General features: G+C 38.6%; 1 protein-coding gene across 2 annotated transcripts in view; it reads left to right on the plus strand.

The window, feature by feature from the left end:
* Positions 1–23,066, plus strand: part of LAMA4 (laminin subunit alpha 4) — a 153,741-nt gene that overhangs the window by 20,726 nt on the left and 109,949 nt on the right. For both annotated transcript variants that reach the window (XM_017509236.2, XM_017509235.2), the window contains exon 3: positions 17,460–17,561. In XM_017509236.2, the coding sequence (XP_017364725.1) occupies positions 17,460–17,561 (102 nt within the window). The remainder of the gene's footprint in view (positions 1–17,459; positions 17,562–23,066) is intronic.

A 23,066-nucleotide genomic window follows, 5' to 3' on the forward strand; every position in this document is an offset into this window, starting at 1 on the left:
TTTTTAGTAGAGATGGGGTTTCTCCATGTTGGTCAGGCTGGTCTCAAACTCCCGACCTCAGGTGATCCGCCCGCCTCGGCCCATCAAAGTGCTGGGATTACACCGTGCCCGGCCAAAAAATATTTATTTTTATAGTTGACTGACATTCTCCCTATGTATAAGTTATAACTTGAAAATTATGACTGTTCCCAAGATTCCTAACTTTCAAGCCACATGAGAGTGACTCATGGGATCCCTGTGGCCACAAACAATTAATGAGGATTCCAGATGTGCCTAACATTTATTTCAGGGGTTAGGACAAGACTCCAATATTATCTGCAATGTGTGGAGAGAGGGTGGTGTGTCCACGTAAGTATACTGTAAGCCAGAAGGTTGCTGAAGATGTTACACAAATTTAATTGCTGATATTAAACTAATCCTTCCAAAGAAATATCCAGCAAGCAGAAAAAAGTAAATCCGTTGGCGTTTTTATTGAGAGAGATTACCAGGAGTGAAAGATGCCTGCTTGAAGCAATAAAACAACGGGAAGAATATAAATTTGAGCTTCCTTCTACCTTATGAGGAGTGAATTAAAAACTGCCCTAGAATTTCTTTCAACCTCAGTTTTCTTATTTCCAGAAAAATCCTCCACAAATCCCACATCTACCAGTGAACCATTTTTTATTCCCTCTCTTCCCCATGTTAAAAATAATCTCTTACTTTTCTTAGCTCGCTCAGCATTTCTTTGTGCTTTTCATGATATTATAATTCTTAGCACTTTATTCCAAATATTCTAGTAAGTTACAGATACACCTTAAATTTTCCCCGTTGAACCCCTGAAGGCCAGCAGGGTCCATGATTCATCTTCTGATTCCCCAAATTGCCTGTGCAAGTTCCTTTTAAAATTGGCGCTCTAAAAATTGTTTATACATTCCTCAATTATTTGTTGAAAAACCTACTTTGTGCCAGCCCCTGAGCTGGGCCCTGGATAGCCAGTAGTACATGAAGCAGAGACAAAATGAAAAAATGACCATACCAAATACTGAAAGCCAGAACAGTGCCTACTCTTCTGTTTGTGGTATGTGTACGCTCTGATACAATTCTGTTGTATAATTTTGATGAACTAGTCAACACAGCATTCCACGTGACATCAATAGCCAACCACAGTGTCCCTGGGCTGTTCATTCCAGGAGCTCCGTGCTGCGGGCGAGAATGCCTTTTAAGCTAAAAGCTTTGTCTTTCCCACTGTATATGGAAAAATTGACTATGCACTTTCATGGAGAAGATCTAGCTAAGAAGTGTTTATGTTGGAACAAGCCCCATCTCTAAATCTGGGCTTGTTGCTGAATGGTATTTTGTTTCCTTGGATCAGGGAAGGGGTCTGGAAACATCTGTAATGAAAGTATTGTTTTAAAATCAGCACAATTTTTCCCCTCAAATGACAGATAACAGAACTGCTTTGAATCAAACACTCTCAGCCTTCCCCATTCATTTCCTTTCATAAATGTGTATTATTTTGTTGTCATTAAAATGGCAGTGTGAAGACTAGATTTGTTGCACCCCAGGCACTGCCATTCCCTTTGCAGTCATTTTCTTTTCGATTTAGGTTGTGTTCTTTGCCTTCACTTTTATAAACATGCTGTAACAGAAGAGCTATCTCGATCACAACAGTTATCTGGGGGCAAAATTTAAAGCTACAAACTGATGGTATATTGTAAAGCAATTCTGAAACTATCCTCCAAAATTTTTACTTGAAAGAAATGTACGGATTGTGCCATTTATAAATGAAAAGTTAAACAAAATATATATTTACATTAAACAGTATTTCATAGAAACCTAAAAATAAAACCTTGGTGGGGGGAATCATACAAAATACGCTTAAGTAACATGAAAAGGATGGAAATTCTATAGCAATTTTGAATACCATTCATGCTTTAAAAAGAATAGAAGTAGCTTATGAATGGTTCATGATATTGTAGTTAAAATTGTATCTTGTATATTTGCCACTTGTTGCAAAAATCTGTTTTTTTAAATAAGCTTCCCAAGTTAAGGAGCTGAGTGTTCAGGATGGTAATTCATCTGCCTTGCTGTCTATAAGCAATTGGTGCTCTGTATATTTGTTTATTAATGAACTATCTGAAAATAGCCTTGTTACCAGTGTCTCTGAGCAGACTACCACTCTGAAATACTTGGATTTTAGCCTAAAGAGCCATTCTTCTGAGCCTTTTTAGGTGTTTGACACATAGTAGAGATGTGAAATAGTTGCTAAGTGGATTCTACTGCTTACATTTTACAAATAAGAGCACTAGGAGTAGAATCTCATTATCATTTGTCTCATAAAATTTGACTCATAAAACACATGACAGAGTGGGAGTTCAACACACAATTCTAAGTTTGGAGCCAGTTACAAACCCTCTGTGGGGTATATACTTCCTTAGTGTTGAAGGATGAAGGTGTTGGTTTCATTGCTCAGTCAGAATTGCAGTGATGGTATTTTATTAGTACAATTTATGGGCCATAGTTTTCCTGTTAGGTGGGGCCAGACATATGTCAAGCTGCCACAATTCTGCCTGAGCAGACATCTGCCTCTGATTCATGAGGGGAAACACCTGCACACATATTGGTGTATATTACACAAAGAGGCATCCTTTCCCAGGGCCCATTGTCAGATCCTTCAAATGGAACAAAGGAGGTGTCAGGGATATAGCTGGATATAACTGACTAGCTTCTACCAAGAGTTGACTTTGCTAATGAGGAATCGACATTATTTGCTTTATGGTCTATTTCTATCTACACTGTATAAAAACTGTTAAAAACTAAAACATCAACTATAAATTATTGTATTTAAATTAAGAATGATTACCATATATCAAACCAAGTAATAAGAGAGGACTGATGGGCAATCTCTGAGTACTATCTGATAGTCTGGACTACCTATCTGGACTCAGCCACACACACTCATAGAGCAAACCTGAGTTTGCTTAAGAGACGTCATTTCACCTTACTCCTCCACCACCTGCATTCTCCCCTCCGAGATTACTGGGGAGTGATATTGAGACCTTTTGATGACAATGGCACTTTCCTGAGAAAAAAGGAAGACATACTAATGAGTTATCTTCTATAAGACTCTTGATAAATCTGATAAACCAGAACAGAGTTGACTTTTATCCCAGATAGCCCAGGGAAAGGCAGAGATAGACAGCATAGGTTTGTTTGCAGCCCCAGAAGAAGTGTGAGCTTTAGCAATAATGCCACAATTTTCATCATCATTTTCTTCTTCATCATCATCCTCATCAAGAAGTGTGGTTGAGTGAGTAGAGCACTAATAATGCCTCACCTTGCTCTATGTAGACAGCTTTCTTTTTTGTGTGTGAGACGAAATCTCACTTTGTCACCCAGGCTAGAATGCAGTGGAGTGCGGTCTTGGCTCACTGCAACCTCTGCCCCCCAGGGTTCAAGCGATTCTTCGGCCTCAGCCTCCTGAGTAGCTGGAATTACAGGTGCCTACTGCTGTGCCTGGCCAATTTTTGTGTTTTTAGTAAAGATGGGGTTTCACGATTTTGGCCAGGCTGGTCTTGAACTCCTGACCTCATGATCCGCTGGCCTCAGCCTCCCAAAGTGCAGAGATTATAGGCGTGAGGCACCGCGCCTGGTTGTAAACAGCTTGCAATAAACTTCTTATTTCGCTAAGCCTCAGTTTTCCCAAATTTAAAATTAGGAGTTAGGTAAGGAATATAGTCCTTGCCAGCTCTGGCATTCAGTGTTTTTGTAATGCCAAGACACATCCAACACATATTGATTAAGCATCTGCTCTATGAAGGCACTGAGTGTTCAGCAACAAATCAGGCGAATCCCGTTTCTGTGCTCAGGGAGTTAAGTCTTCCAGGGAAGAAAGATGAGGAACCAGTAACTTAAACATTGCTGAACCCTAGAATTAAATAACCTGGGCAAGGTCACTCAGGTAGAGCTGGAACTGAAATATTGGTGACCTCAGGCTTTCTGCTGCCTCAGTTATATCCAAAGGACATAACTATAGGGAATTACATCCACTGCAAGGAATAGATTGCAGTGTGTCACATCATGCCCATGGCAGATCAATCAGTGAGATATAGAGGCTAGGCTATCTTAAATGCAAGCATACTTGGAGAATCATTCATTCATTCACTCAACAAGTATTTACTGCACAGCTGCCAGGTGCATGGTGTACAAATGGGAACTGAACACAGATACACACGGACATTTCTCAAAATGGCAAAAAGTAGATTTATCTCATCCCAGCCATTTTGGATGTAAATGCTTAAGAAGTAATACCTAAATGAGCATGTTCCTGGGGGAATAGAAGTAGTTATAGAGTTATTAGAAGAGTAAGAAAAAACGAAGGGCAAAGAATTTAAAAGAAATTTGTTCCTCACCTATGAAATGTTCTTTATTCTTTCATTTAACATTTAATTCACTATAATTGTACCGAGAACCCCATCAAAATTGACTAGTTGACATGGATCCCACCTTTGAATATAAACCCTTACCATTTTTGATTCTCTGAAAATATGCTCCATCAATTGAACAAGGGAAAATGTCATTTTGCTCAAGTTGTTATAAATTATGATAGGGGAATCCAAATATGTGGCGTGCAATCCATCTTTCTTTAGATAGTGCAATTTCAATCCCCAGATGGATTGAATTCAATTTGCTAGCTCTTTTCAGTCTTCAATAGCTCTTCCAGAAATAAGTCTTGTAAGAAGGAATTTATGTCCATGCTGTTTCCTAACTAGGGCCCTCAATGAGACCACTTGAAATTTTGTTGTTACCACAAAATTAATGTTTAGAATAATTACAGCTAAAAAGAACTTTCCACTTCAACAAGGAACAATTATCTTGCAAGAGCTGATTTCAAAGGGTTGAACTCAACTTTTTGAAATGGAGAGTTGAGTTCAGGATGTTGGAGGAGATAATAGGTGTTGGTATGGTTTTGGCTGTTGTCAGAGACTTGTGCCTGAGGAAGGCTGAGGAGGGGTAGGGCTATTTAAAGAGGGGGCGGGGAAAGTGAGGGAGATGTGCTGCTCTCCAACTATAGAGAAAGTGAGGAATGGGGCCATGAGGAAGACATGATTGAAAGCAGCTGAATATAGGTAATCCTAAAACCTTGGTCTATTTCTAGCTCAGTCTACAAGCCACAGGCATTTCTGGTGTCATATTTAATAATTTTCTAACAAAAGTTGACTGTGCTTTTGTTTTAGGATTTAAAACCACCCTAACTGGTAAATTAACATTTTTCAATGAGCCTTTGAAATTTGGTAAACACGACTTGATTATTTGAAAGAATCCTTGACCTTGGGCTGTCTGAGAAAGAAAGTAAATCAGATGTCATCACTTCTCACATCTGCTAAACCACTGAGTAGTCCCCAGATGAAGAGCCAGCGGGTCTTTCCTATCACTGCTTGAGCACCCTGAGAACAAGGGTGTGCTGGTGACTCTGCACCTGTCCCCACTGATATAGGATCTGCCCCTGCCTCAAAAGGCTGATGCCCAAAGGCTGCAGCACACAGGCTCTCTTGCATTTCAGGGAAAGTAGTAGGAGAAGGGAAAGTTGAGGCCATTCTGCTCCACTTCCTCTCTGCCTCAGCACTGTTGTTCAGACAGAAGCCGTGACCCCCAAGATGGCAGCTCTCACTGGCAAGCTTCCATCTTCCATAGTTCCAACTTTCTCTGGCTTTCTTTAACCCCTTGGGGGAGGAGATCTTTGTAAATTTTAATGTTTCTAGACTTTATGGCGTCTCCATTCCTTGCTTCCTTGACCTGCCCACAATGCTGCAAACTCCAATTATCTTCTTTCTCTTCATTTAAACTCTCTGAGGTGAATTTTGATTATTCCTGCTGGGCCTGACTGACTGCATCAGTGACAAGCCCCCTCTTGAAATTCATGGCTTTTTCCATTTCCTTTTGTCTAGAGGAATCTTCCAAAAGCACCCACTACCATCTACTATTTTAATTGACAAATTATTTCACCTTCACATAAAGGAAGAGATTATACAAAACAATTTAGCAAACTATAAAAACATAATCTAAATTCTGTAGTTCAGCTTCATTTGAATTATTGCACAATTTTCCCCTGATTCCCCCATTTCAACTCCAGGCCAGCTGGAGAGGGCAACCTTTGGCCTGAGCGTGTGGCTCACACTTGCCATGTTCTGCCAGTCTAAGGCCACAGATGGTTACGACTCCCATCATTAGCTCTCTTGATCTCTGAGGAAGCAGGACTCTCTGTGTTTGGGTCATAGATGCTTTCTTAGTGCAGAAAGCTGGCCTGTAAACCCTCTTACTTAAATTTGGATATTGTAATTTCTCAGTCAACTGGAAAATGGGAGTATTGTGCACTATTTTGAGAATCTTTTAGCTCTGCCTTAAATTAGTAAGGCCCAACTAGAAAAAATAGGCACCCTAAAAGCCTTTTGAATTGCACAGGTAGCCTGGGACTTGTAGCTTTACTGCTAGAATAAAATAATTAGTGGAAATCAAATTAAATCACCCCTTAAATATTATAGGAGAACCTAAAGGCTGATGTACGCTTGAACTAAGACAGATATGTGTGAAATGTGCCACATGGGATGAGGTAGCTGCTAGCTGTAAGGTGAAAAACAAAGGAAGGACAAATTAAGTAAGGAATGTTCTTTTGCTTATTTTTTTAACTGTGTTAATAGTAATGATACATAAAGTGAATAACCAGGAAGTTAGGGAAATTATACACAAGCGTCAGGATCTATTGTCGCGACCACATTAGTCACTTCCTAGAGATGATGTTTTAGAGATCTCTCCAGGTGTAGGCATGGAAATCCTATATCCAGTCAACCTAAGTAGGTTCTTTTGTTTTCCTTTCTTTTCTTTTCTTTTCCTCATTTGTTCCTTTTCCTCTTCTTTCATTCTTTCACAAGAACATGTATGCCCTCCATGTATCTTAAGAAATAAAATAGTCAAAGCCCTGAAGCTCTTTCTCAGTCACATCCCCACTCCTTTACCCTTAACTGGCCTGATTTCTTAGATTCCCATTTCTTTTTTTATACTTTTCTTTATATATGTATATCCCTACACAATGTATTACGTCATATTGTTTTGCATGTTTTAAAATACAATATAAACATCATACCATTTCTCCTCTGCAATTGGTTTTTTCCTCAATATTGTATTTAAAAGATTCATTCGTGTCTAGAGATATCTTCACTTGTGAGATTTGCCAAATTGCTCTCCAAAATGTTGGCACAGTTTGCCCTCATTTGCCTCATTCTTTACCAATTCAAACCAATTTTTCCACTAACATATTTTTGGTATCGACCTGCTATTTGCAAATGACCATGATAGGAGATGAGGATACAAAAATTAGTAAGACACTATCCCTGTTCTCAAGGAGCTCACAGTGATTTCAGGGAGGCAAGAGTATAAATTAAAATTTATAATGTCATGCTCCGTGTGCTCTAATGAGGTCTGTGCAAGGTGCCATGTGACTGAGTCTGAAAGTCTAGGGAAAGAGTTCCCAGGTGAGATGAAGAAGGGAAAGACATCCCAGGCCTCTGTAGCATATCTAATAGTATGTGCAAAGGCAAAGTGGGCAAGAGCATGATATTTATGAGACTGATGGGGTATTGTGGTTTCATTAGAGCAGAGGGAACCAAGGTTGACCCTAAAGAGATAGTTTAAGGTTGGTTCCTTGTATTTCATGCTAAGGAATTTTATGTATTCATATAGGTAATGAATGAAGAGCCACTGAGAGGTTCAAAGTGGAAAAGTAGTATGATAAGGGTTTTTAACTAATTCTTATAATAAGAATGAACTGGAAGGAAGAACATCTGGTGATGGAGAGAATAGAGTGGAGGGACTTATAATAATCCAGGAGAGAGAAACACCAAGATCCTGAACTAAACAGTGATATTGGGAACAAGGAGGAAGAATCTCCCTGGTAGTATTTTAAAGGCAGAATATAAACTCTACAAGGCAGCAGCCTACAAAGGAAGGCAGGAGGTGGGAACAGGCTAACTCAGGAGGTTGCAAGGGCATGCATTATGTATAGAGAATTTAAAAACAACAATAAAACTTACTAAAACTCAATCTGCTTTTTATTATCACCATGTGCCAGAAATTCTAAACAATGTCAATGACAAAATTATCCTCCCTGAGAACTCTTTTGTTGTCTGAGTTCTAAGTAGTTGCTGTGGTTACTGTTGAGTTTGGATAATACAACAAATATGTAAGCTTCAAATTAACACATTCCAATTGCTTAACCTTTAGTGAACATTGTATTCTATCCAGAAATTAATTTGGAGAACTCCTCGTCCTACAGTCCATCCCAACACAGGTAGGGGTATTAGTTTAGAGAGCAAGTTTATAACAGTTCAGAACTGTGTAAGTTCACTTTCACCTGAGACTTCACTTGGACAAGTCAAATCTCTGTGGTACTTCATATATCTGCATTTAAACCTCAGATTTGAAGTAAACAATGATAGCACAGTGACTCTGAAAGGTAAGAGAACTTGAGTTCTTAAATTGTGTCATTCTGTGTGCACACCATCCTCTAATCCTTGCAAAATTCCCTCTTCTGGAAGTATTTCCAAAAGTTACATTCATGCAAAATACGTTAATATAATTTAAAAGTGTTAATCCATTACTTTTTCTTATTATGTTCTATAGTCTTTATCATTAATTGAGACATAATATAAGGAGAAAAAGAGATTTTGGAGAGGCTGTTATAAAGTCAGGGTAGGACACACTCAGCTTCAGGGGCCTATGAAACTGCAGATGGAGTTGTCTAACAAGCATTGGAAACAAGGGGGTGGCATAAAAGGGTAAGATCAGGGATATTTAGAGAGATTTGGGAATTACCATAATATAGCTTGAGGATAAAATTGTGGGAGAGTTTAACATCATCCACAAATTTTATCCATACATAAAAGTCTGTAGATAGAAAAGAGGGCTAAGGGAGTTACCCTGGAGAACACCAGCAATGTAGAAGCAACAGAAGATGAACCACCTGCCTCTGCCTCTTCCCCTGCCCCCTTCCAAAAATAAATAAATAAATAAATTTTTAAAAACTGAGAACAAAAGATCAGCAGGAAAAATGCCAGAAGAAGGAGATGTCCTGGAAACCAGAAGAGAGAACTTCAAGGAGGGAAGAAATTTCAACAATGTTTGCTTTTTTTCTTTTTTTTTTTCACGGAGTCTTGTTCTGTTGCCTAGGCTGAAGTGCAATGGCATGATCTCAGCTCACTGCAACCTTCACCTCCCAGGTTCAAGTGATTCCCCTGCCTCAGCCTCCCAAGTGGCTGGAATTACAGGCACGCACCACCATGCCCGGCTAATTTTTATATTTCTAGTAGGGATGAGGTTTCACCATGTTGACCAGGCTGGTCTCGAACTCCTGACCTCAAGTGATCTACCCGCTTCGGCTTCCCAAAGTGCTGGGATTACAGGCATGACCCACCGTACCTGGCCATCAACAATGTTAAGTACTGGAATGAGGATAAGTAGAATTGGAAAAGCAAAGCCACAGAGACATCACTGGCCATCTTTGTCAGGACAGATTCAACAGGCATTGGAAGCAGAGCCAATGATAGATGGAGGCATGGATCAGCATAGCATGAAGGAAACAGAGCCAGGGTGATTAAATTCTCACTTGAGATCTGCTGGACAAGAAGGAGGAAATAAAGGGAAGCCAGAGCTGAGGGAGGATATTCTTGGATCTGAGCCCAGGTAAAGATGTCAAGGCTCATCCAACACAGGATGCAGCACCTAAGTGTTCTCTTTGCCTCCCCTCTCCCCTGTGGACGTGAAGGTGCATGGTACATGAGAGGAAGGCCAGATGATGGGGCAGAGTGTGATGGCCAGAGATGCGTGGATCCCAGAGCACAGATACAGGGCTCCTCTTTCCTACAATGAAGAGATTACTTCTGAGATGGTCAGAAAACACAAGAATGAGTCAAGACAAAGGGGAATTTAGAAAAATGAGACTGTATGAGATTTCACACCCAATGGCCTCTGTGTTTTCACTGAAAGACTCAGGATTAGCTGCTGAGAGTAAGTGGGTGCAATAGAAGTTTGGGATACATTTCTTTTTTCCTACTAATTAACTGTAGCATTTCTTCATAAACCTGTGAGGAAGAGCATAAGGAAGGAAAGATATGTCCTGCCGGTCACTTTCACTTTGTGCCTTGCATCTTGAGTAATCCAGGGTGAGGATAGCACTGAAATACTCACATCACCTCAAGAGAGACGCAGGTTCATCTACCAGCAATGGACACTGATGAAACACCCCAAATGAAGAAAAGTACTACTGCCTTGCCTGAGTACACTGAAGAGAAGCTGTTGTCATTTAAAGGCAGTCCATCCTCCAGACTTCTTATACAAAGAAAAAGTAATTTAGGCAGACATTTGCAAGACTATAGGCTATTATTAAACAGTAATGATCAAACTGCCATCCATAAAAAGCACTTAGCTCAATGCTTGGTGTCTGTCAATAAATTATTAGCTGTGATTTATAAAAACCAAATGAACATAACAGAGATGTCTGTCACCTCACAACATTGATTCCTTATGAGAGGCTAAGGAGTCAAATCAAAATCCCCTAAATGCCTATAATTCTGAAGTCATTTCTATCTACTCATTCTTATTGCTAACCCTTGTGGTTAGCAATCTCTTCCTTTCTTGGAAACGTGTCCAAGGCATTTGCCCCAGTAAATTAAATAAAACTGAGTCCGTTTTCAGATATAAAAAAAAAAACCTGGCAGCCTCAGAGGCTATGTTGTGTAACCGTAGCTTGGAAGGCGAGGAGTGAAAAGAACAAGCCAGTTACAGGAGGCGATGTGAGATGAACCAAGAGCAGAAAGCCAGATGTTAGCAGGAGATTTATTTCTAGAAAAACCAAAGGAAAAAAGGCACCACTGAAGCCTTGTTATGTTATATAAGCAACAGTCTCTACTATAAACAAGTGACTTGACAATTACTTTAAATAATTTTCAAGAAGCAAATTAAAGAAACGTTCATTAGTATTAATAAATAGAATCATCCTCAAACCCAACATTTCTAAAAGAAAACCTGTATGACTGTAGGGGGTGTGAACTTTCTTGGTTGATCCTTTTAATTAGACAAAGAAAGAGGGCTATTTATTAGCAAGCGTAGCAAGTACTTCAACACACTCCAAGGCTGTTGGCATCCACAGTCCAAATAGTTGATGAACAGGGTTCAGGGACAGTTATTTGAGAGCTGTGAGTGGAGCACTGGTTTCCACCCAGGAAGCCCATAAAGAGTGCTGAGGAGTAGCCATATAAATGTTATATAAATGTGATTGCCCTCTCTTCACTTTTGACAAAATTAAAGGACTTGGTTTAAGAGTGGTTAGGATGGCTCTGTGCTCCTTGGAATTCCTCAGGACCTGAGTCACTGTCTCTATCTTATTGGTGATTAAATTGAGAGCTGGAGTGTTTTGTAAGCTGGACAAGGCATGGCAGACATAGGGTATAAGCAGTAAGCACGATGGTAACTCTCTGAGCCAAGAAGGGAAAACCAGCACCATAGTCTGTGTTTGCTTTTTGGCCTAGCTTTATCATACCATCCTAAGAAAAAAATGTCTTTGAACTGCAGAAACCTCTGAAAAATGTTGAAACCATTTTCCTAATTGAGTTATGGTGAAATCACTGTCAAAATCTAAAAGTTAGCTTTGCCTATTACAATGTGGGGAATTTCAATTACGCAAACTAGAGTTTAGAGATACCAGGGTAGGATGCGAGAGTAATTCTCTCCAGATTCAAGGAAAATCAATCAAGAAGCAAACTTCTTGGTAACTGCAACACATAATCCATTTAACTCATTTTGGCGCTTTATAGGCTTGTATACTAAAAATCAGGACATGTTACGCCCTATCTGAAAAACATATGGAGCCAAAAGTTAGCAATAGCTGAAATCCAAAGCTGCTTCCCATTTCAGATATTTCATACTTTATTTTTACTGACACAGAAAAAATGGCTTGTGAAATACCTACTCACTTAATAAATTCATATGTTCTCAGAAGTCATTCCTCCTTAGCAAAGGGTGGAATATTTTGGAAATTTTTGAACAGATTAAATTGTGTTGTTCTCCACTAGAAGATCCTTGAATACCATCTGATTCTTAAGTCTGCCCAAGTTTTAGGCAGATGGAAGTCAGCACTGTTCAGGAACCACAGATTCTAAGTGAGAACACCCAGCTTTAGCTCCTAACTGGGCATAATATTCTATCTTAAGATGACTTATTATTTACTAAAACAAAACATGGAACTCACTATAGCTAAAACTAGAACTAAAAATCATTGTTGCCGGGAAACAAGAGAAAAGTGAATTCATCAAATACAGACAAAAGCCTAAGCAGAAAGGTAATGTAATATGGGCTGTTAAATTTGAAGATGATTAATTTGGATGGTAGCAATGATTGTGGACACACATGAATGAATCTAGAGAGTTTTGGGCTTTGTTTTTGTTTTTATGCTTTCTACTTTGAGCCTCAATAAACTGAAGCAATAGTTGTTGAATTAAATTCTAAGTCTAATTCGGAACGGAAGATAAGTTGAGTCAATATACACAATATGTTCATAGATCTTTTTGGTTGGAGACACAATGCAAATAACCATTCCAATTAGCTCCTATGAGAATAGGCAGTAGGGCTGTACAGAGTGTTCCTTGTGATGGAATTTTGTTGTAATTAATTAATTGTCATTTGCTGGAGCTGGAGGCTTAGGTCTGATCCTCTTTGGGACTCAGAAAGCTCAGAATTTATTTCGTACTCTCGGATGGTAACTTCAAGAGTTGTTGGTTTTAAACAAACCATTGTTGGTTTGTTTAAATGGATAGTTAGGGACCTTATATCCCTAGAAGATCTACTCGCGTATGTAGGTGATTTAGTGAATCAGGCTTCTCAACAGAAATTCTGAAGTTCTCAGAAATTCGTTATCTATGCAAAAGTAGTGGCTTGTGGGCAATTAATTAGCTCCTCTGTGATAGTGTTTAGGAAACAGCGAGATTTTTGTGAAATTTTTTAACTAAAATTTTATTATTTAGATTGGTACCCACTTAATTCAATAACTGCAAATGACCTAAAAGTTTGCCACAGCCAAAGTATGCATATTGGTCTATCCTTCGAAAGAAAGTGATTTAAATATTTTTAGAAAAATTTTTGAATGTTATATCCAATGACAGTATTGGTATGAGTCTAGGGCTCTCAAGGGGCTCTTCAAATGAACAAAAAAATAATCAAACAATCATATAGCTGTCATTCGCTTGGTCCACTTTGTTAAGCAATCTTAATTCATCATATCTTGTGAAATAAATAATATTGTGATCATATGATAAACTTCTAGAAAAAATTCCTTCTACAATGATAACATGTACTGTCATCCCAGTTCCTTTCAATGTAATTGGCACATGTAGCTACATCATACTTATTTCCTCATAAAGTTGCATCTAGTTCTCATTTCTATAAATGTAAAATTAGGCAAGTACACATACAATGATTTTACTCCAAGCCAGGCCTCATACTAATTATAACAAAATAAGCAATTGGGAATTTTTAACTCTTATTTTTCAAAAGGCAGAAGTAAATGGTATTGAATAATTCAGTCTTAATGGTAGAGCAGGAGGCAAGTGTGATAATAAGAGTCTCCTAATAATGAAGAGCTATAAAAGATCTACAAGTGACTTAGTGAAAGGTAATTGGTCAAATTGACAATTTGGCTAACATAAATATTTTTAAAAGTAAATATCCCCATTCAATGGTTTCCACATATTAATAACCATAGATTTTTAAGTATTGTGTCTACTAGCAAATTTTTTTTCTGGAATTTAAAGGAGATATTTTACATTTTTATACATTTCAGCCTGTTTTTGAAATGTTAATAACAGCAAAAATTTGAAAATAACCTAAATGTTCAACAAGAAAGGTTTGGTTCAATATATTAATGGTACACAAGATGGTTAAGAGCTAAAACTTGAGGGAAAAACAAAGGATCTAAATCTGGGTCTACCATTTCTTATCTGTATTAGCTGGTTTCAGTAATACATCTCTGTAAATCACAAAGTCTTCACCAGTAAAATGAAGACAAGGGAACCTACCTTATAGGGCTACTGTGGGGTCAAGCGAGAGAACTGGGCAACGTAATTGAAACGGTGACTTAGAAATGGTAGATATTCATGTTCAGTTAAATAAATATACAAACTTTATGTATTTATTTATAGGGGCAGCAAGTTATAGCAAAGAAAGAGCAAGATTTGGATTAGTCTGACTCTCTTAGAGTTGTATGACATTGATGGTGACTATATTATAATTATTGTCATCATCATCATTATCCTTGTTATTACTATCAATTTTTAAAAGACCATGGCACCCCAGAAGGTACAGATTCTCTGAATGATAAGATTGTGTTTTTACAGTTGTCTGGTATAGGACAGGCTTCTCATGTTGAAAAGAGGATTCAGTGTGGTATCAAAAAAATTGATTGTAAGGCTTCATCTCTTACTCTCTCATACCTATACATACACAAACACCATCTTTCTTTAATGCACTGTGGAGAATCTTCCAAAAGAAAATAGACACTAATTTGTGGAGAGCCCATTCAGTTCTCACAGGCCTCTAAATACTAAATAGCACAGGTATTAGAATTACTAAGGCTAGAGGTTACATTAACCAGGAGCAAAACTAAAAAATATATCGTTCTGCTTTCATACTTGGAAATATCTGTCTTTTGATATCATAAAAAGGTCAATTTTGCCAGGTCCTTCGAAATTTCAAGGAAAGAGTCAGTAAAAATAAATAAATAATGACTCCCTAGAGCCGTGATGAAATATTTCTACCTAAAGGAAACAATTTTAAACAGCTCTTCCTTCAAACTTCTCTTGAACCACTTAACAACTCCTTTCCAGGGAATCCTCCAAAGTTCCACAACACAAGACCCAAGCTACCCAGGACATGTGCTTTAGCAGCCATGCCCAGGGCCTCCAGATAGATGATTGAAGAATATATTTCTTTCAGGTGGACAAGGTCCAGCAGAAACGGAGTTTGCCAGGGTTTCCTGCCCGCCCTCCTCACCTCCTCAGCAGGGGGAGGGGTGCCAAATGACTTAACACAGCCCTGTTCCCACCTCCTTTTTCTTCCCATCTCACACATTATAAGAGACCCGGAGCCAAGTTCCTTCACCCAAGGTCGTAATCTCAGACTGGGGAGTGGTAAGTGGATAATAGCAGGCTCTCACAGTGAACTCTCCTCCTAAACTTGGCACATCACAAAGATTTCATCTTTTGTGCAGTCTAATCTAAGCCCTGGCTGCTGGACTGTTGACAAAGAGTTGAACCCAGCCTTAGCAGAGAGCAGTAGATGGATTATGAGTATGGTCTGTGGGCTCCCAATAGTATATATGCCTCCAGTTTGCTGTCCTTTTCCAAACCACCCACATCACCAAGTGTTCTTTGAGCAATTAATACATACAAGATATTGTGAGAGACGCCTCCAAACCTGGTCAACTATCAGAATCTTCGGGGAGCTTTTTAAAATGCAGATTCTTCACAATTTTTCTGTAAATCTAAAGTTACTCTAAGACACAAAAGGTGTTTTGGTTTTTTTTTAATGCAGATCCTTTGCTTTCACTGAATCAGAAGCTCCCCTGAAGGCTATAACATGGCCAGTTAGAGAGCTCAGAAACCACCATTTAGGAGGCTACTGAGATAACTAATATTAAGACCCTCACTACTCTTATCCACTACTCTTATAAAGAAAACCCTGCAGTAATGCAAAACTACAACACATTCATAGGTCATCAGATCAATGTTATGGGTCATACCAGGATATACTATTAAATACAATAGAGAATTTTAAGGTACATTATTATTTTGTGAATCTTTTTTCTGAGACACATATATATGGATATCTATATCTATCTTCATATCTACATCAATATAGATATAGATATCAATCTGTGTACTGTACCACAATGAAAACATGTATGTTTTACTTTGGGAAAAAGGCTAAAAATGTGAAATTAAGTGGTCTAAATTAAATGCTTCCTGCTGAAATCTTAGTGCCTTTCTCTCTCTTGTTTTCTAGTGGAAAGTGAGAAAGAAGCTTACCATCAACCACAAACTCTCCATTATAAAATTATAAATTAATCATTTCTTAGCCTTATTTCTCTAACCTGGAAACGTGAAATTTCTTTGCCTTTTTTTTATAGACAAATGTCGTTATTCTTTATTAAACTTCTTCCAAATGGGGTTTATTAAATTTTAGTTTTAAAGTGTAAACTGATGGGGCTTTTTAAATACTATGAACGGTGTTTAGTGATTCTTTCTTTACAGAGTCAAAAGCAAGAGGAAATAGGTTTGCATAGCAATCAGAGGGACTTCAGCCAGATATAATGAAAAATTTCCTGGTCGCCAGGGAAGTGCAAGCCACAATGGGTCAATGGGGTGTGTGATGTGAAATCTCGGACTCTGTAAGTCTGTGGAAACAAAGCAGATTCTTATCTGTCTGGAATTCTTTAGACATAAACTTGTCTAATGGGCGGGGAGTAGATTTCCAGGTCCATAATACCATTTCTGTCCTTCATCACTGAGACATTCCAAAGAAATATCCAATGCATATCCACAGCCCAATCACATAGGAACAATCTCAGTGTGTGTCTCAAATGGTACACAAGTGACATCTGGGGAGGGCAGTTGATGATTGTGCAGGTCAATTGGTGCATGACAGGATAGTTTAACATCCCCACAAGCCACGCACCTCTCAGTCTCATGAGCTCATCACTAGGACAAGAGAAAGTCATGTGTTCCTAGCAGCGTTATGAAGATAAATGAAATACGCATGTGAATAGCACCCACATGGGACTTGACAAGTGTAAGAACTCATTAACTTCCTTATCCCTTTCTTTAAAATGTTAGCATCTGAAGAAACAGAAGTTTTTAAAAGCTGAAGTTCATGAAAGACAGCTCTAATTTGCTCTCCCATACATAGATAATGATTTCTGAAATGAGAGGTCTTTATTTGCAGGGAACACGACCTCACCCTGACTAATACTTAATCGTCATCTTGTTTTGTTTGCTTATATTGGAAGAAAACATTAGCATTTTTTTCTCCCATACTGTTATACTTCTTATTCTTCTTATACTTCTTATTCTTATTCTCTCCATACTGTTATACTTCTTATTCTTCCTTGCAATAAGACAATGTTAAAGGCATTTCTGTTCTCCTGAAAAGTGAAAGAAGAGGGAAAAAGTTATGTAACAAAGAAGATTGTATATAAATCATCTGTCACTGAATGGTAGTATAAATAGTCTATTTTAGTATGTTTTGTATATGTCATTTAATATATTCATTTTAGAAATGTTTAGATCATTTAATAATCACCTTCTCTCATTCTTCTCAGAAAATACTGACCAAAATTCAATCTTTTCATTAATCAAAATGGTTTGGTGTGTCTGTTGCAGAAATGTAATGCTGGATTCTTTCACACCCTGTCAGGAGAATGTGTGCCCTGTGACTGTAACGGCAATTCCAACGAGTGTTTGGACGGCTCTGGATTCTGTGTGGTAAGTCAGGGCACCTATAACACTTCACATACTTCATTGGGCGTTTGCATCTTGCATGAAGATAAAATATTCTTGGATGTTTGAGCTACATAGGAGCAAACTGCTAATCACGTGCTTCTTTTCACCCTTCAATTTTTACTGTGACACACCTCTTATAAACCACTTCTGGTTTTAAGGGGCCACCAAGGCATACGCATGAGTGTGCATGTGCACTCAGAGGCTCCTGCCCCACCACCCTCACCAGCTGGTTGCCTGCCAGTGGTGGTGAGATTGAAAATAATACGCAGAGGAGGAAGCCATACATCCAAATTCCTCTGTCAACGTATGATTTGCCATATGTTTGGCTTCATTCCACATAAACCAGGAGAATGAAACGGTTGTTGTCTCGTCTATTTTAGAAACTAAGATAAATAGGTCTATAGGTCAAAATTAGTTTTTAAAACAGAAATTTAAGTTTGAACCAAATAGCTGATGAAAATGAAAGCTTTGGCCTTGTGGTCTTTGCAAGTCTGTGTTTAAGCCCCCAGGAGACTTTATTTTTTTTCTTAACTGAAATGAATTCTCCAATAGCCTCTTCTTCCTTGATAGAGACTTAGGTGGAAGACAGAAGTTTTCCAGCAGAAAAGTGCTCACTACTTACTTACCATGTTTGATGAATGGAGTGAAAACTTAGTGAAAATGGAAGTTGAAATATTTACCAGAAGTGGCATCAGTGAAAGTCATAGAAGGCATTTTTAAGGACTGATGCCAAAATAGCATGTTTTCCTTCATGAGCTCTATGATACAGCAGAAAAATTCTTCAAGCTCCTATCTGGCAAAAAAGAGGCCTTCCAAAACTACAAAAGTGTCTTTGCATAAACTATAAAATACGTATTTAAATGCACTCAACATTTGCATACTTGTCCCTATTAGATAATTTTAATTATAAATGGACTCTAAGGTGGGTACATGAAAGTGATATTTTATTCATACATTAAGATGCAAATGCAAATGTTTTTATTAATCTTAAACCTTAGAAGTTGCCATTTTTCTAGGGACAAAGAATTAAGTGACAAAACACTAATGCTGCTCTCTATAGTGTTTATTTAGTCCTGATATTTGTTTTCCCTTCCCCCATCTTCTTAAATAAGCACTACAACCAGGATGTCCTCTGTAGCAGTGTAGGCACATGCAGCTGCCAAAGTCTGCCCCTTTCTAATGCTTCCATCTCCGGTTTCCTGTTATTTTAATCCCAGTGACATTTGAGGGGAAAAAATCCCATAGATACACTTGAACTAATAATGTACATCTCTGATAATTTGACCAATTAAAGGCTGTTTGTTATCTGATTTATTAAAATATAAGGCAGTGGAGACTGGCAAGCATGTCAGCTGCTGATAGGGAGTCAATACTATGAAAGACTAAGATAAAGAGGGAAAAAGTCCCTCCTGCTAGTGCCTATCGAAAGCAATGACTAAGCCACTCTTTTTTACAAGGACTTTGTCAGAATGGGAGTGATCTTGGCTTTATCTCTGACCTAGTGGTGAGCTTCTGAGAGGGACAAACATCATGTGATTCTCTCCATGGTCCTGTAACATAATAGGTTCTAATAAATGTTTAGAGACGGGCTAGAATATAAACATTTACATGCACTCTCAGTGCAGCTGCCAACCTTCCTGCAATTACTTCATTCCAACACAGAAAATTAATACAAAAAGAGCAGCCATTTTATTCATCTTAATGATGGTTCCTCTACCTCATCCTGTCCAGAGAAAAATATCTTTTTTCCCCTCACTAACGTAATACATGTTTAGTATAAGAAAACAAACAAAAATATAGGTGTGCTATTGAATAGATTAGTTTAATTATAAATGGTCTAAAATACAAAGTAAAAATCACTCACAATCCTAATCCCCCAGAACTACACATATAGATATATTCTTATCAATTTAATTTAGAAAGAAAAAACATATAACTGGGTATAGTGACTCACACCTGTAATCCCAGCACTTTGGGAGGCCAAAGCAGGAGGATCACTTGAGTTTAGGAGTTCAAGACCAGCCTGGGCAACATAATGAGATCCCATCTATACAATAAATAAACAAAAGCAAAAAAGAAAAAGATCTATTTATCTTTAATTAAATGTAAGTGACGGAGCAGAAAAAGCTTGTGCATGCATACCATAAGAATTTTTTTTTTAACTTAGTTGCAAATATGTTAAATCCATGGTGTCACACTGGAATAGAAGAACTCATTTTTTCTGTTTCTTTTGCTGCCCCTATCCCAGCCTACTGATGGAGCAGACCCAGATTTTTCAGCCCCTGCCCTGTGGCTCATTCTCAGCCCCTGCCCTGTGGCTCGTTCTCAGCTCTCAGGGAGCCAGGAAGCCAGGGCTCTGACATGAACACTCCTTGTAGCTCACTGTCGTCACCAGTGTTTCAATCAGTTCTTGCAGGTTGCCTGACTTACCTCATTTCTCTCATTTCCTGTAAGCAACCAAAAGTAAAAGACCTTTTATTTCATTTTGTCTTATTTTGAAGACATATAAGACCTCTGTATCTGCCTTGTCCACCTTCAACTGCTTCTAATTCCTCCTCAATTCCAATGTCCAATGTCAGTGTGACCTTAAAATTTACAGACTGATTTTAACTAAGCTGTTGGTAAAGCTGAACTAACCCATTCAGCAACAAAATATAAACTAGACAACATTATGCTACCATTTTACAGACATCAGGCAAGCAAAGAGATTTCTTCTCACTAGTGGAATGCTAGTCTTTCAAATAGAGAATGGTGGCTAAGTGAAAAAAAAAAAAAACAGCTTAGAAATCTAATATGTTTTGAGTGTCTTTCCAATGGGCCACTTTGCATCTTGTGAGAACTGGAACACATTGGACAGGATTCTCAGCTGAGTCAGCTAGGTGGGGTCCCAAAGGCCAGACAACCCTGAGGGCTATGGCTGGCTCTCTAGGAAGGTTCTACAAGGAGCACAGGATAGGAATTGAGGAGAGGAAACAAGTGGAAGCAGACAGATGGCTGGTGGCAGAAATGCCGGTCACAGATAATCTGTATTTCATCCCAGCCCTAGAGGCTAAGTACATAGAAGTTAGAAGGGGCTCTTACAAAGGGTAGTTACCATCTAAAGAATGGGTGCTTTGTCATTAGGAGAAAGCCAGGAGCCTAATGACCACAAGTAGAAGGAGACAAACCTGACCTGAAGTTCACCAGAGGCACAGGGCTCCTCAGTTTCCTTTTGATTAAGAGTTAATTTGTCCATTAATTTAATTCATCCAAATGGACTTCTAGCTTACCATAAGCACAATGAGATGGGAAGTAATCCGATACATTGAAGGCTAATAGGTTTCTTATTAGTGTCAGAGCAAACCCTATTCTGGAAAGCAAAGATATCACATCTCAGTTTCTGCAGACACTGGAATTTTCATAATTTTTGAACTCTATTTTATTACTATGTAAGGCAGAAATCAACCATGTAAGTCCCTGTAAGACTAAGGATGTGTGATCAATAAACCAGCGTATTCATTAGGTGTCCAAGAACAGGAAGAAACTGATTATAGAGACTTTTTGTTCCTGTTTTTCTTGCAATTGGCATCTATAACAAGTGCATAATCCTTTCATGAAAACTTTGACAATTTTTCCATCTGTTGCAAACTTGGAAAAACCTGAAATTTTGGAAAGTGTGATCAGTTTGGTTCCATGATAACTGAAGTTCTGAGACAAAATCAGAAAGTTTCATGTCCAAGGAATTCTAAGGTTGAACAACTCAGTGGAGTCTCCTATTGCTGTGTGCCCATCAACATGAGAATATGACAGAAACTGGCTAGGCACAGTGGCTCATGCCTGTAATCCCAGCACTTTGGGAGGCTGAGGCTGGTGGATCACCTGAGGTCAGGAGTTGGAGACCAGCCTGGCCAACATGGCAAAACCCCATCACTATTAAAAATACAAAAATTAGCTGGGCATAATGCCACGTGCCTGTAATCCCAGCTATTAGGAAGGCTGAGGCAGTAGAATTACTTGAACCCAGGAGACAGAGTTTGCAGTGAGCTGAGATCTCACCACTGCACTCCAACCTGGGCAGCAGAGCAAGACTCTGTCTCAAATAATAATAATAATATGACAAAAGTTGAATGCAGGTAATGAGTTGTCTATACATTTGTTCATCCTTTCTCTCCCAACCTGGACTTGGTCCTCCCCATTTACTCCCCACCTGAGCTAGTGACATCATTAATCTGCCAGTCCCCCATGCTTAGATACGCCAAATGCTTCATCAACCTCCTTTTCTTCCTCCACAACCATCAATTTCACATCATATCCTACCAATTCAAACTAGGAGAGAGCTTGCTCTTGTCTATCCCCTCCCACTGCCTTAATTCACAAAACAACCTCCATGACCACTGACATAGCTTCCCAACCACTCATTGTCCGTCCCCTGCTCCAGACTCTCCCTTCTCTACTCTGTCTCCCATACAGCAATGGAAACGTCTCTCAAAAACACAACCCAATCAAGGCATCCCTCTTTCCAGGAGTTTCTACTCCAGCCATACTGAACACACTGCCACCTAAACCTGCTTTGTTCTTTCACTCTCTCGTGCCTGAACTTGTTCCCCTGTTTTCTAGCTAGGATTTCTTGAAAGATAACTTCAAGCCTTAGCTCAAATGTCACCACCTCCATCAAACCTTCTCCAACTTTCTCTGGAAGAGCTAGAAGCTACCTTTCCCTCATCTTTGTCCCATAGCAGGGATGTACTTTCTGCATACCTCAGGCATAGCCCTTCACACACTGTAGTATTCTTTGTTTACCTCTCTGATTCCTTCACGAGTCTGTGAGTTACTCAAATGCAGGAACCAGGTCTTCTTCATTTTAATAGCAAATACAGCTCGTTATCCATTATATTGGCTTAATTCAGGTTTGTTAAGTGAATGAATGAATAAGTTACTAAAATAACAAGCTACCCTAAATGCAAAAATCATTAATTTTGTAATTTATGAGATATTTGGGTCACTTCTTTATGGCAGTAAGATGTACTGTCTTATGCTAGAAACTCAGGCTCTGGCTCAACCCTGTGTGTAAGTAGCAAACAAACAGTGCTGCCAATATTAGGTATTTTTATTTAGGCCTTTGCTTCTCAGAATGTAATCTAAACCAGCTGCACTGATGACATTTGGGAGCTTAGAAATGCAGACCCTCAAGATGCAGATATCCTGATTCATAATCTGCATTTTTATCAGCTGTCCAGGAGATTCATGTGCACACTGAAGTTGGAGAAGTATTTATCTACACAGAGGGCAGTTCGCAAACTTTATGATCTCATAAACCTTTACACTGTTAAGGATTATTAAAGATAACAGAGAACTTTTGTTTATGTGGACTATCTGCCGATATTTACTGCATTTGAAATGTAAACTGAACAATTTTATAATACTTATTAATTCATTTGAAAATAGAAATAATATACCCATTGCATACTTTTTTTTATCAAACATAAATGTATTTTACATGTGGAACAT

The sequence above is a fragment of the Cebus imitator genome, unplaced genomic scaffold (genome assembly GCF_001604975.1).
Source record: "Cebus imitator isolate Cc_AM_T3 unplaced genomic scaffold, Cebus_imitator-1.0 Scaffold413, whole genome shotgun sequence".
Taxonomy (NCBI): Eukaryota; Metazoa; Chordata; class Mammalia; order Primates; family Cebidae; genus Cebus; species Cebus imitator.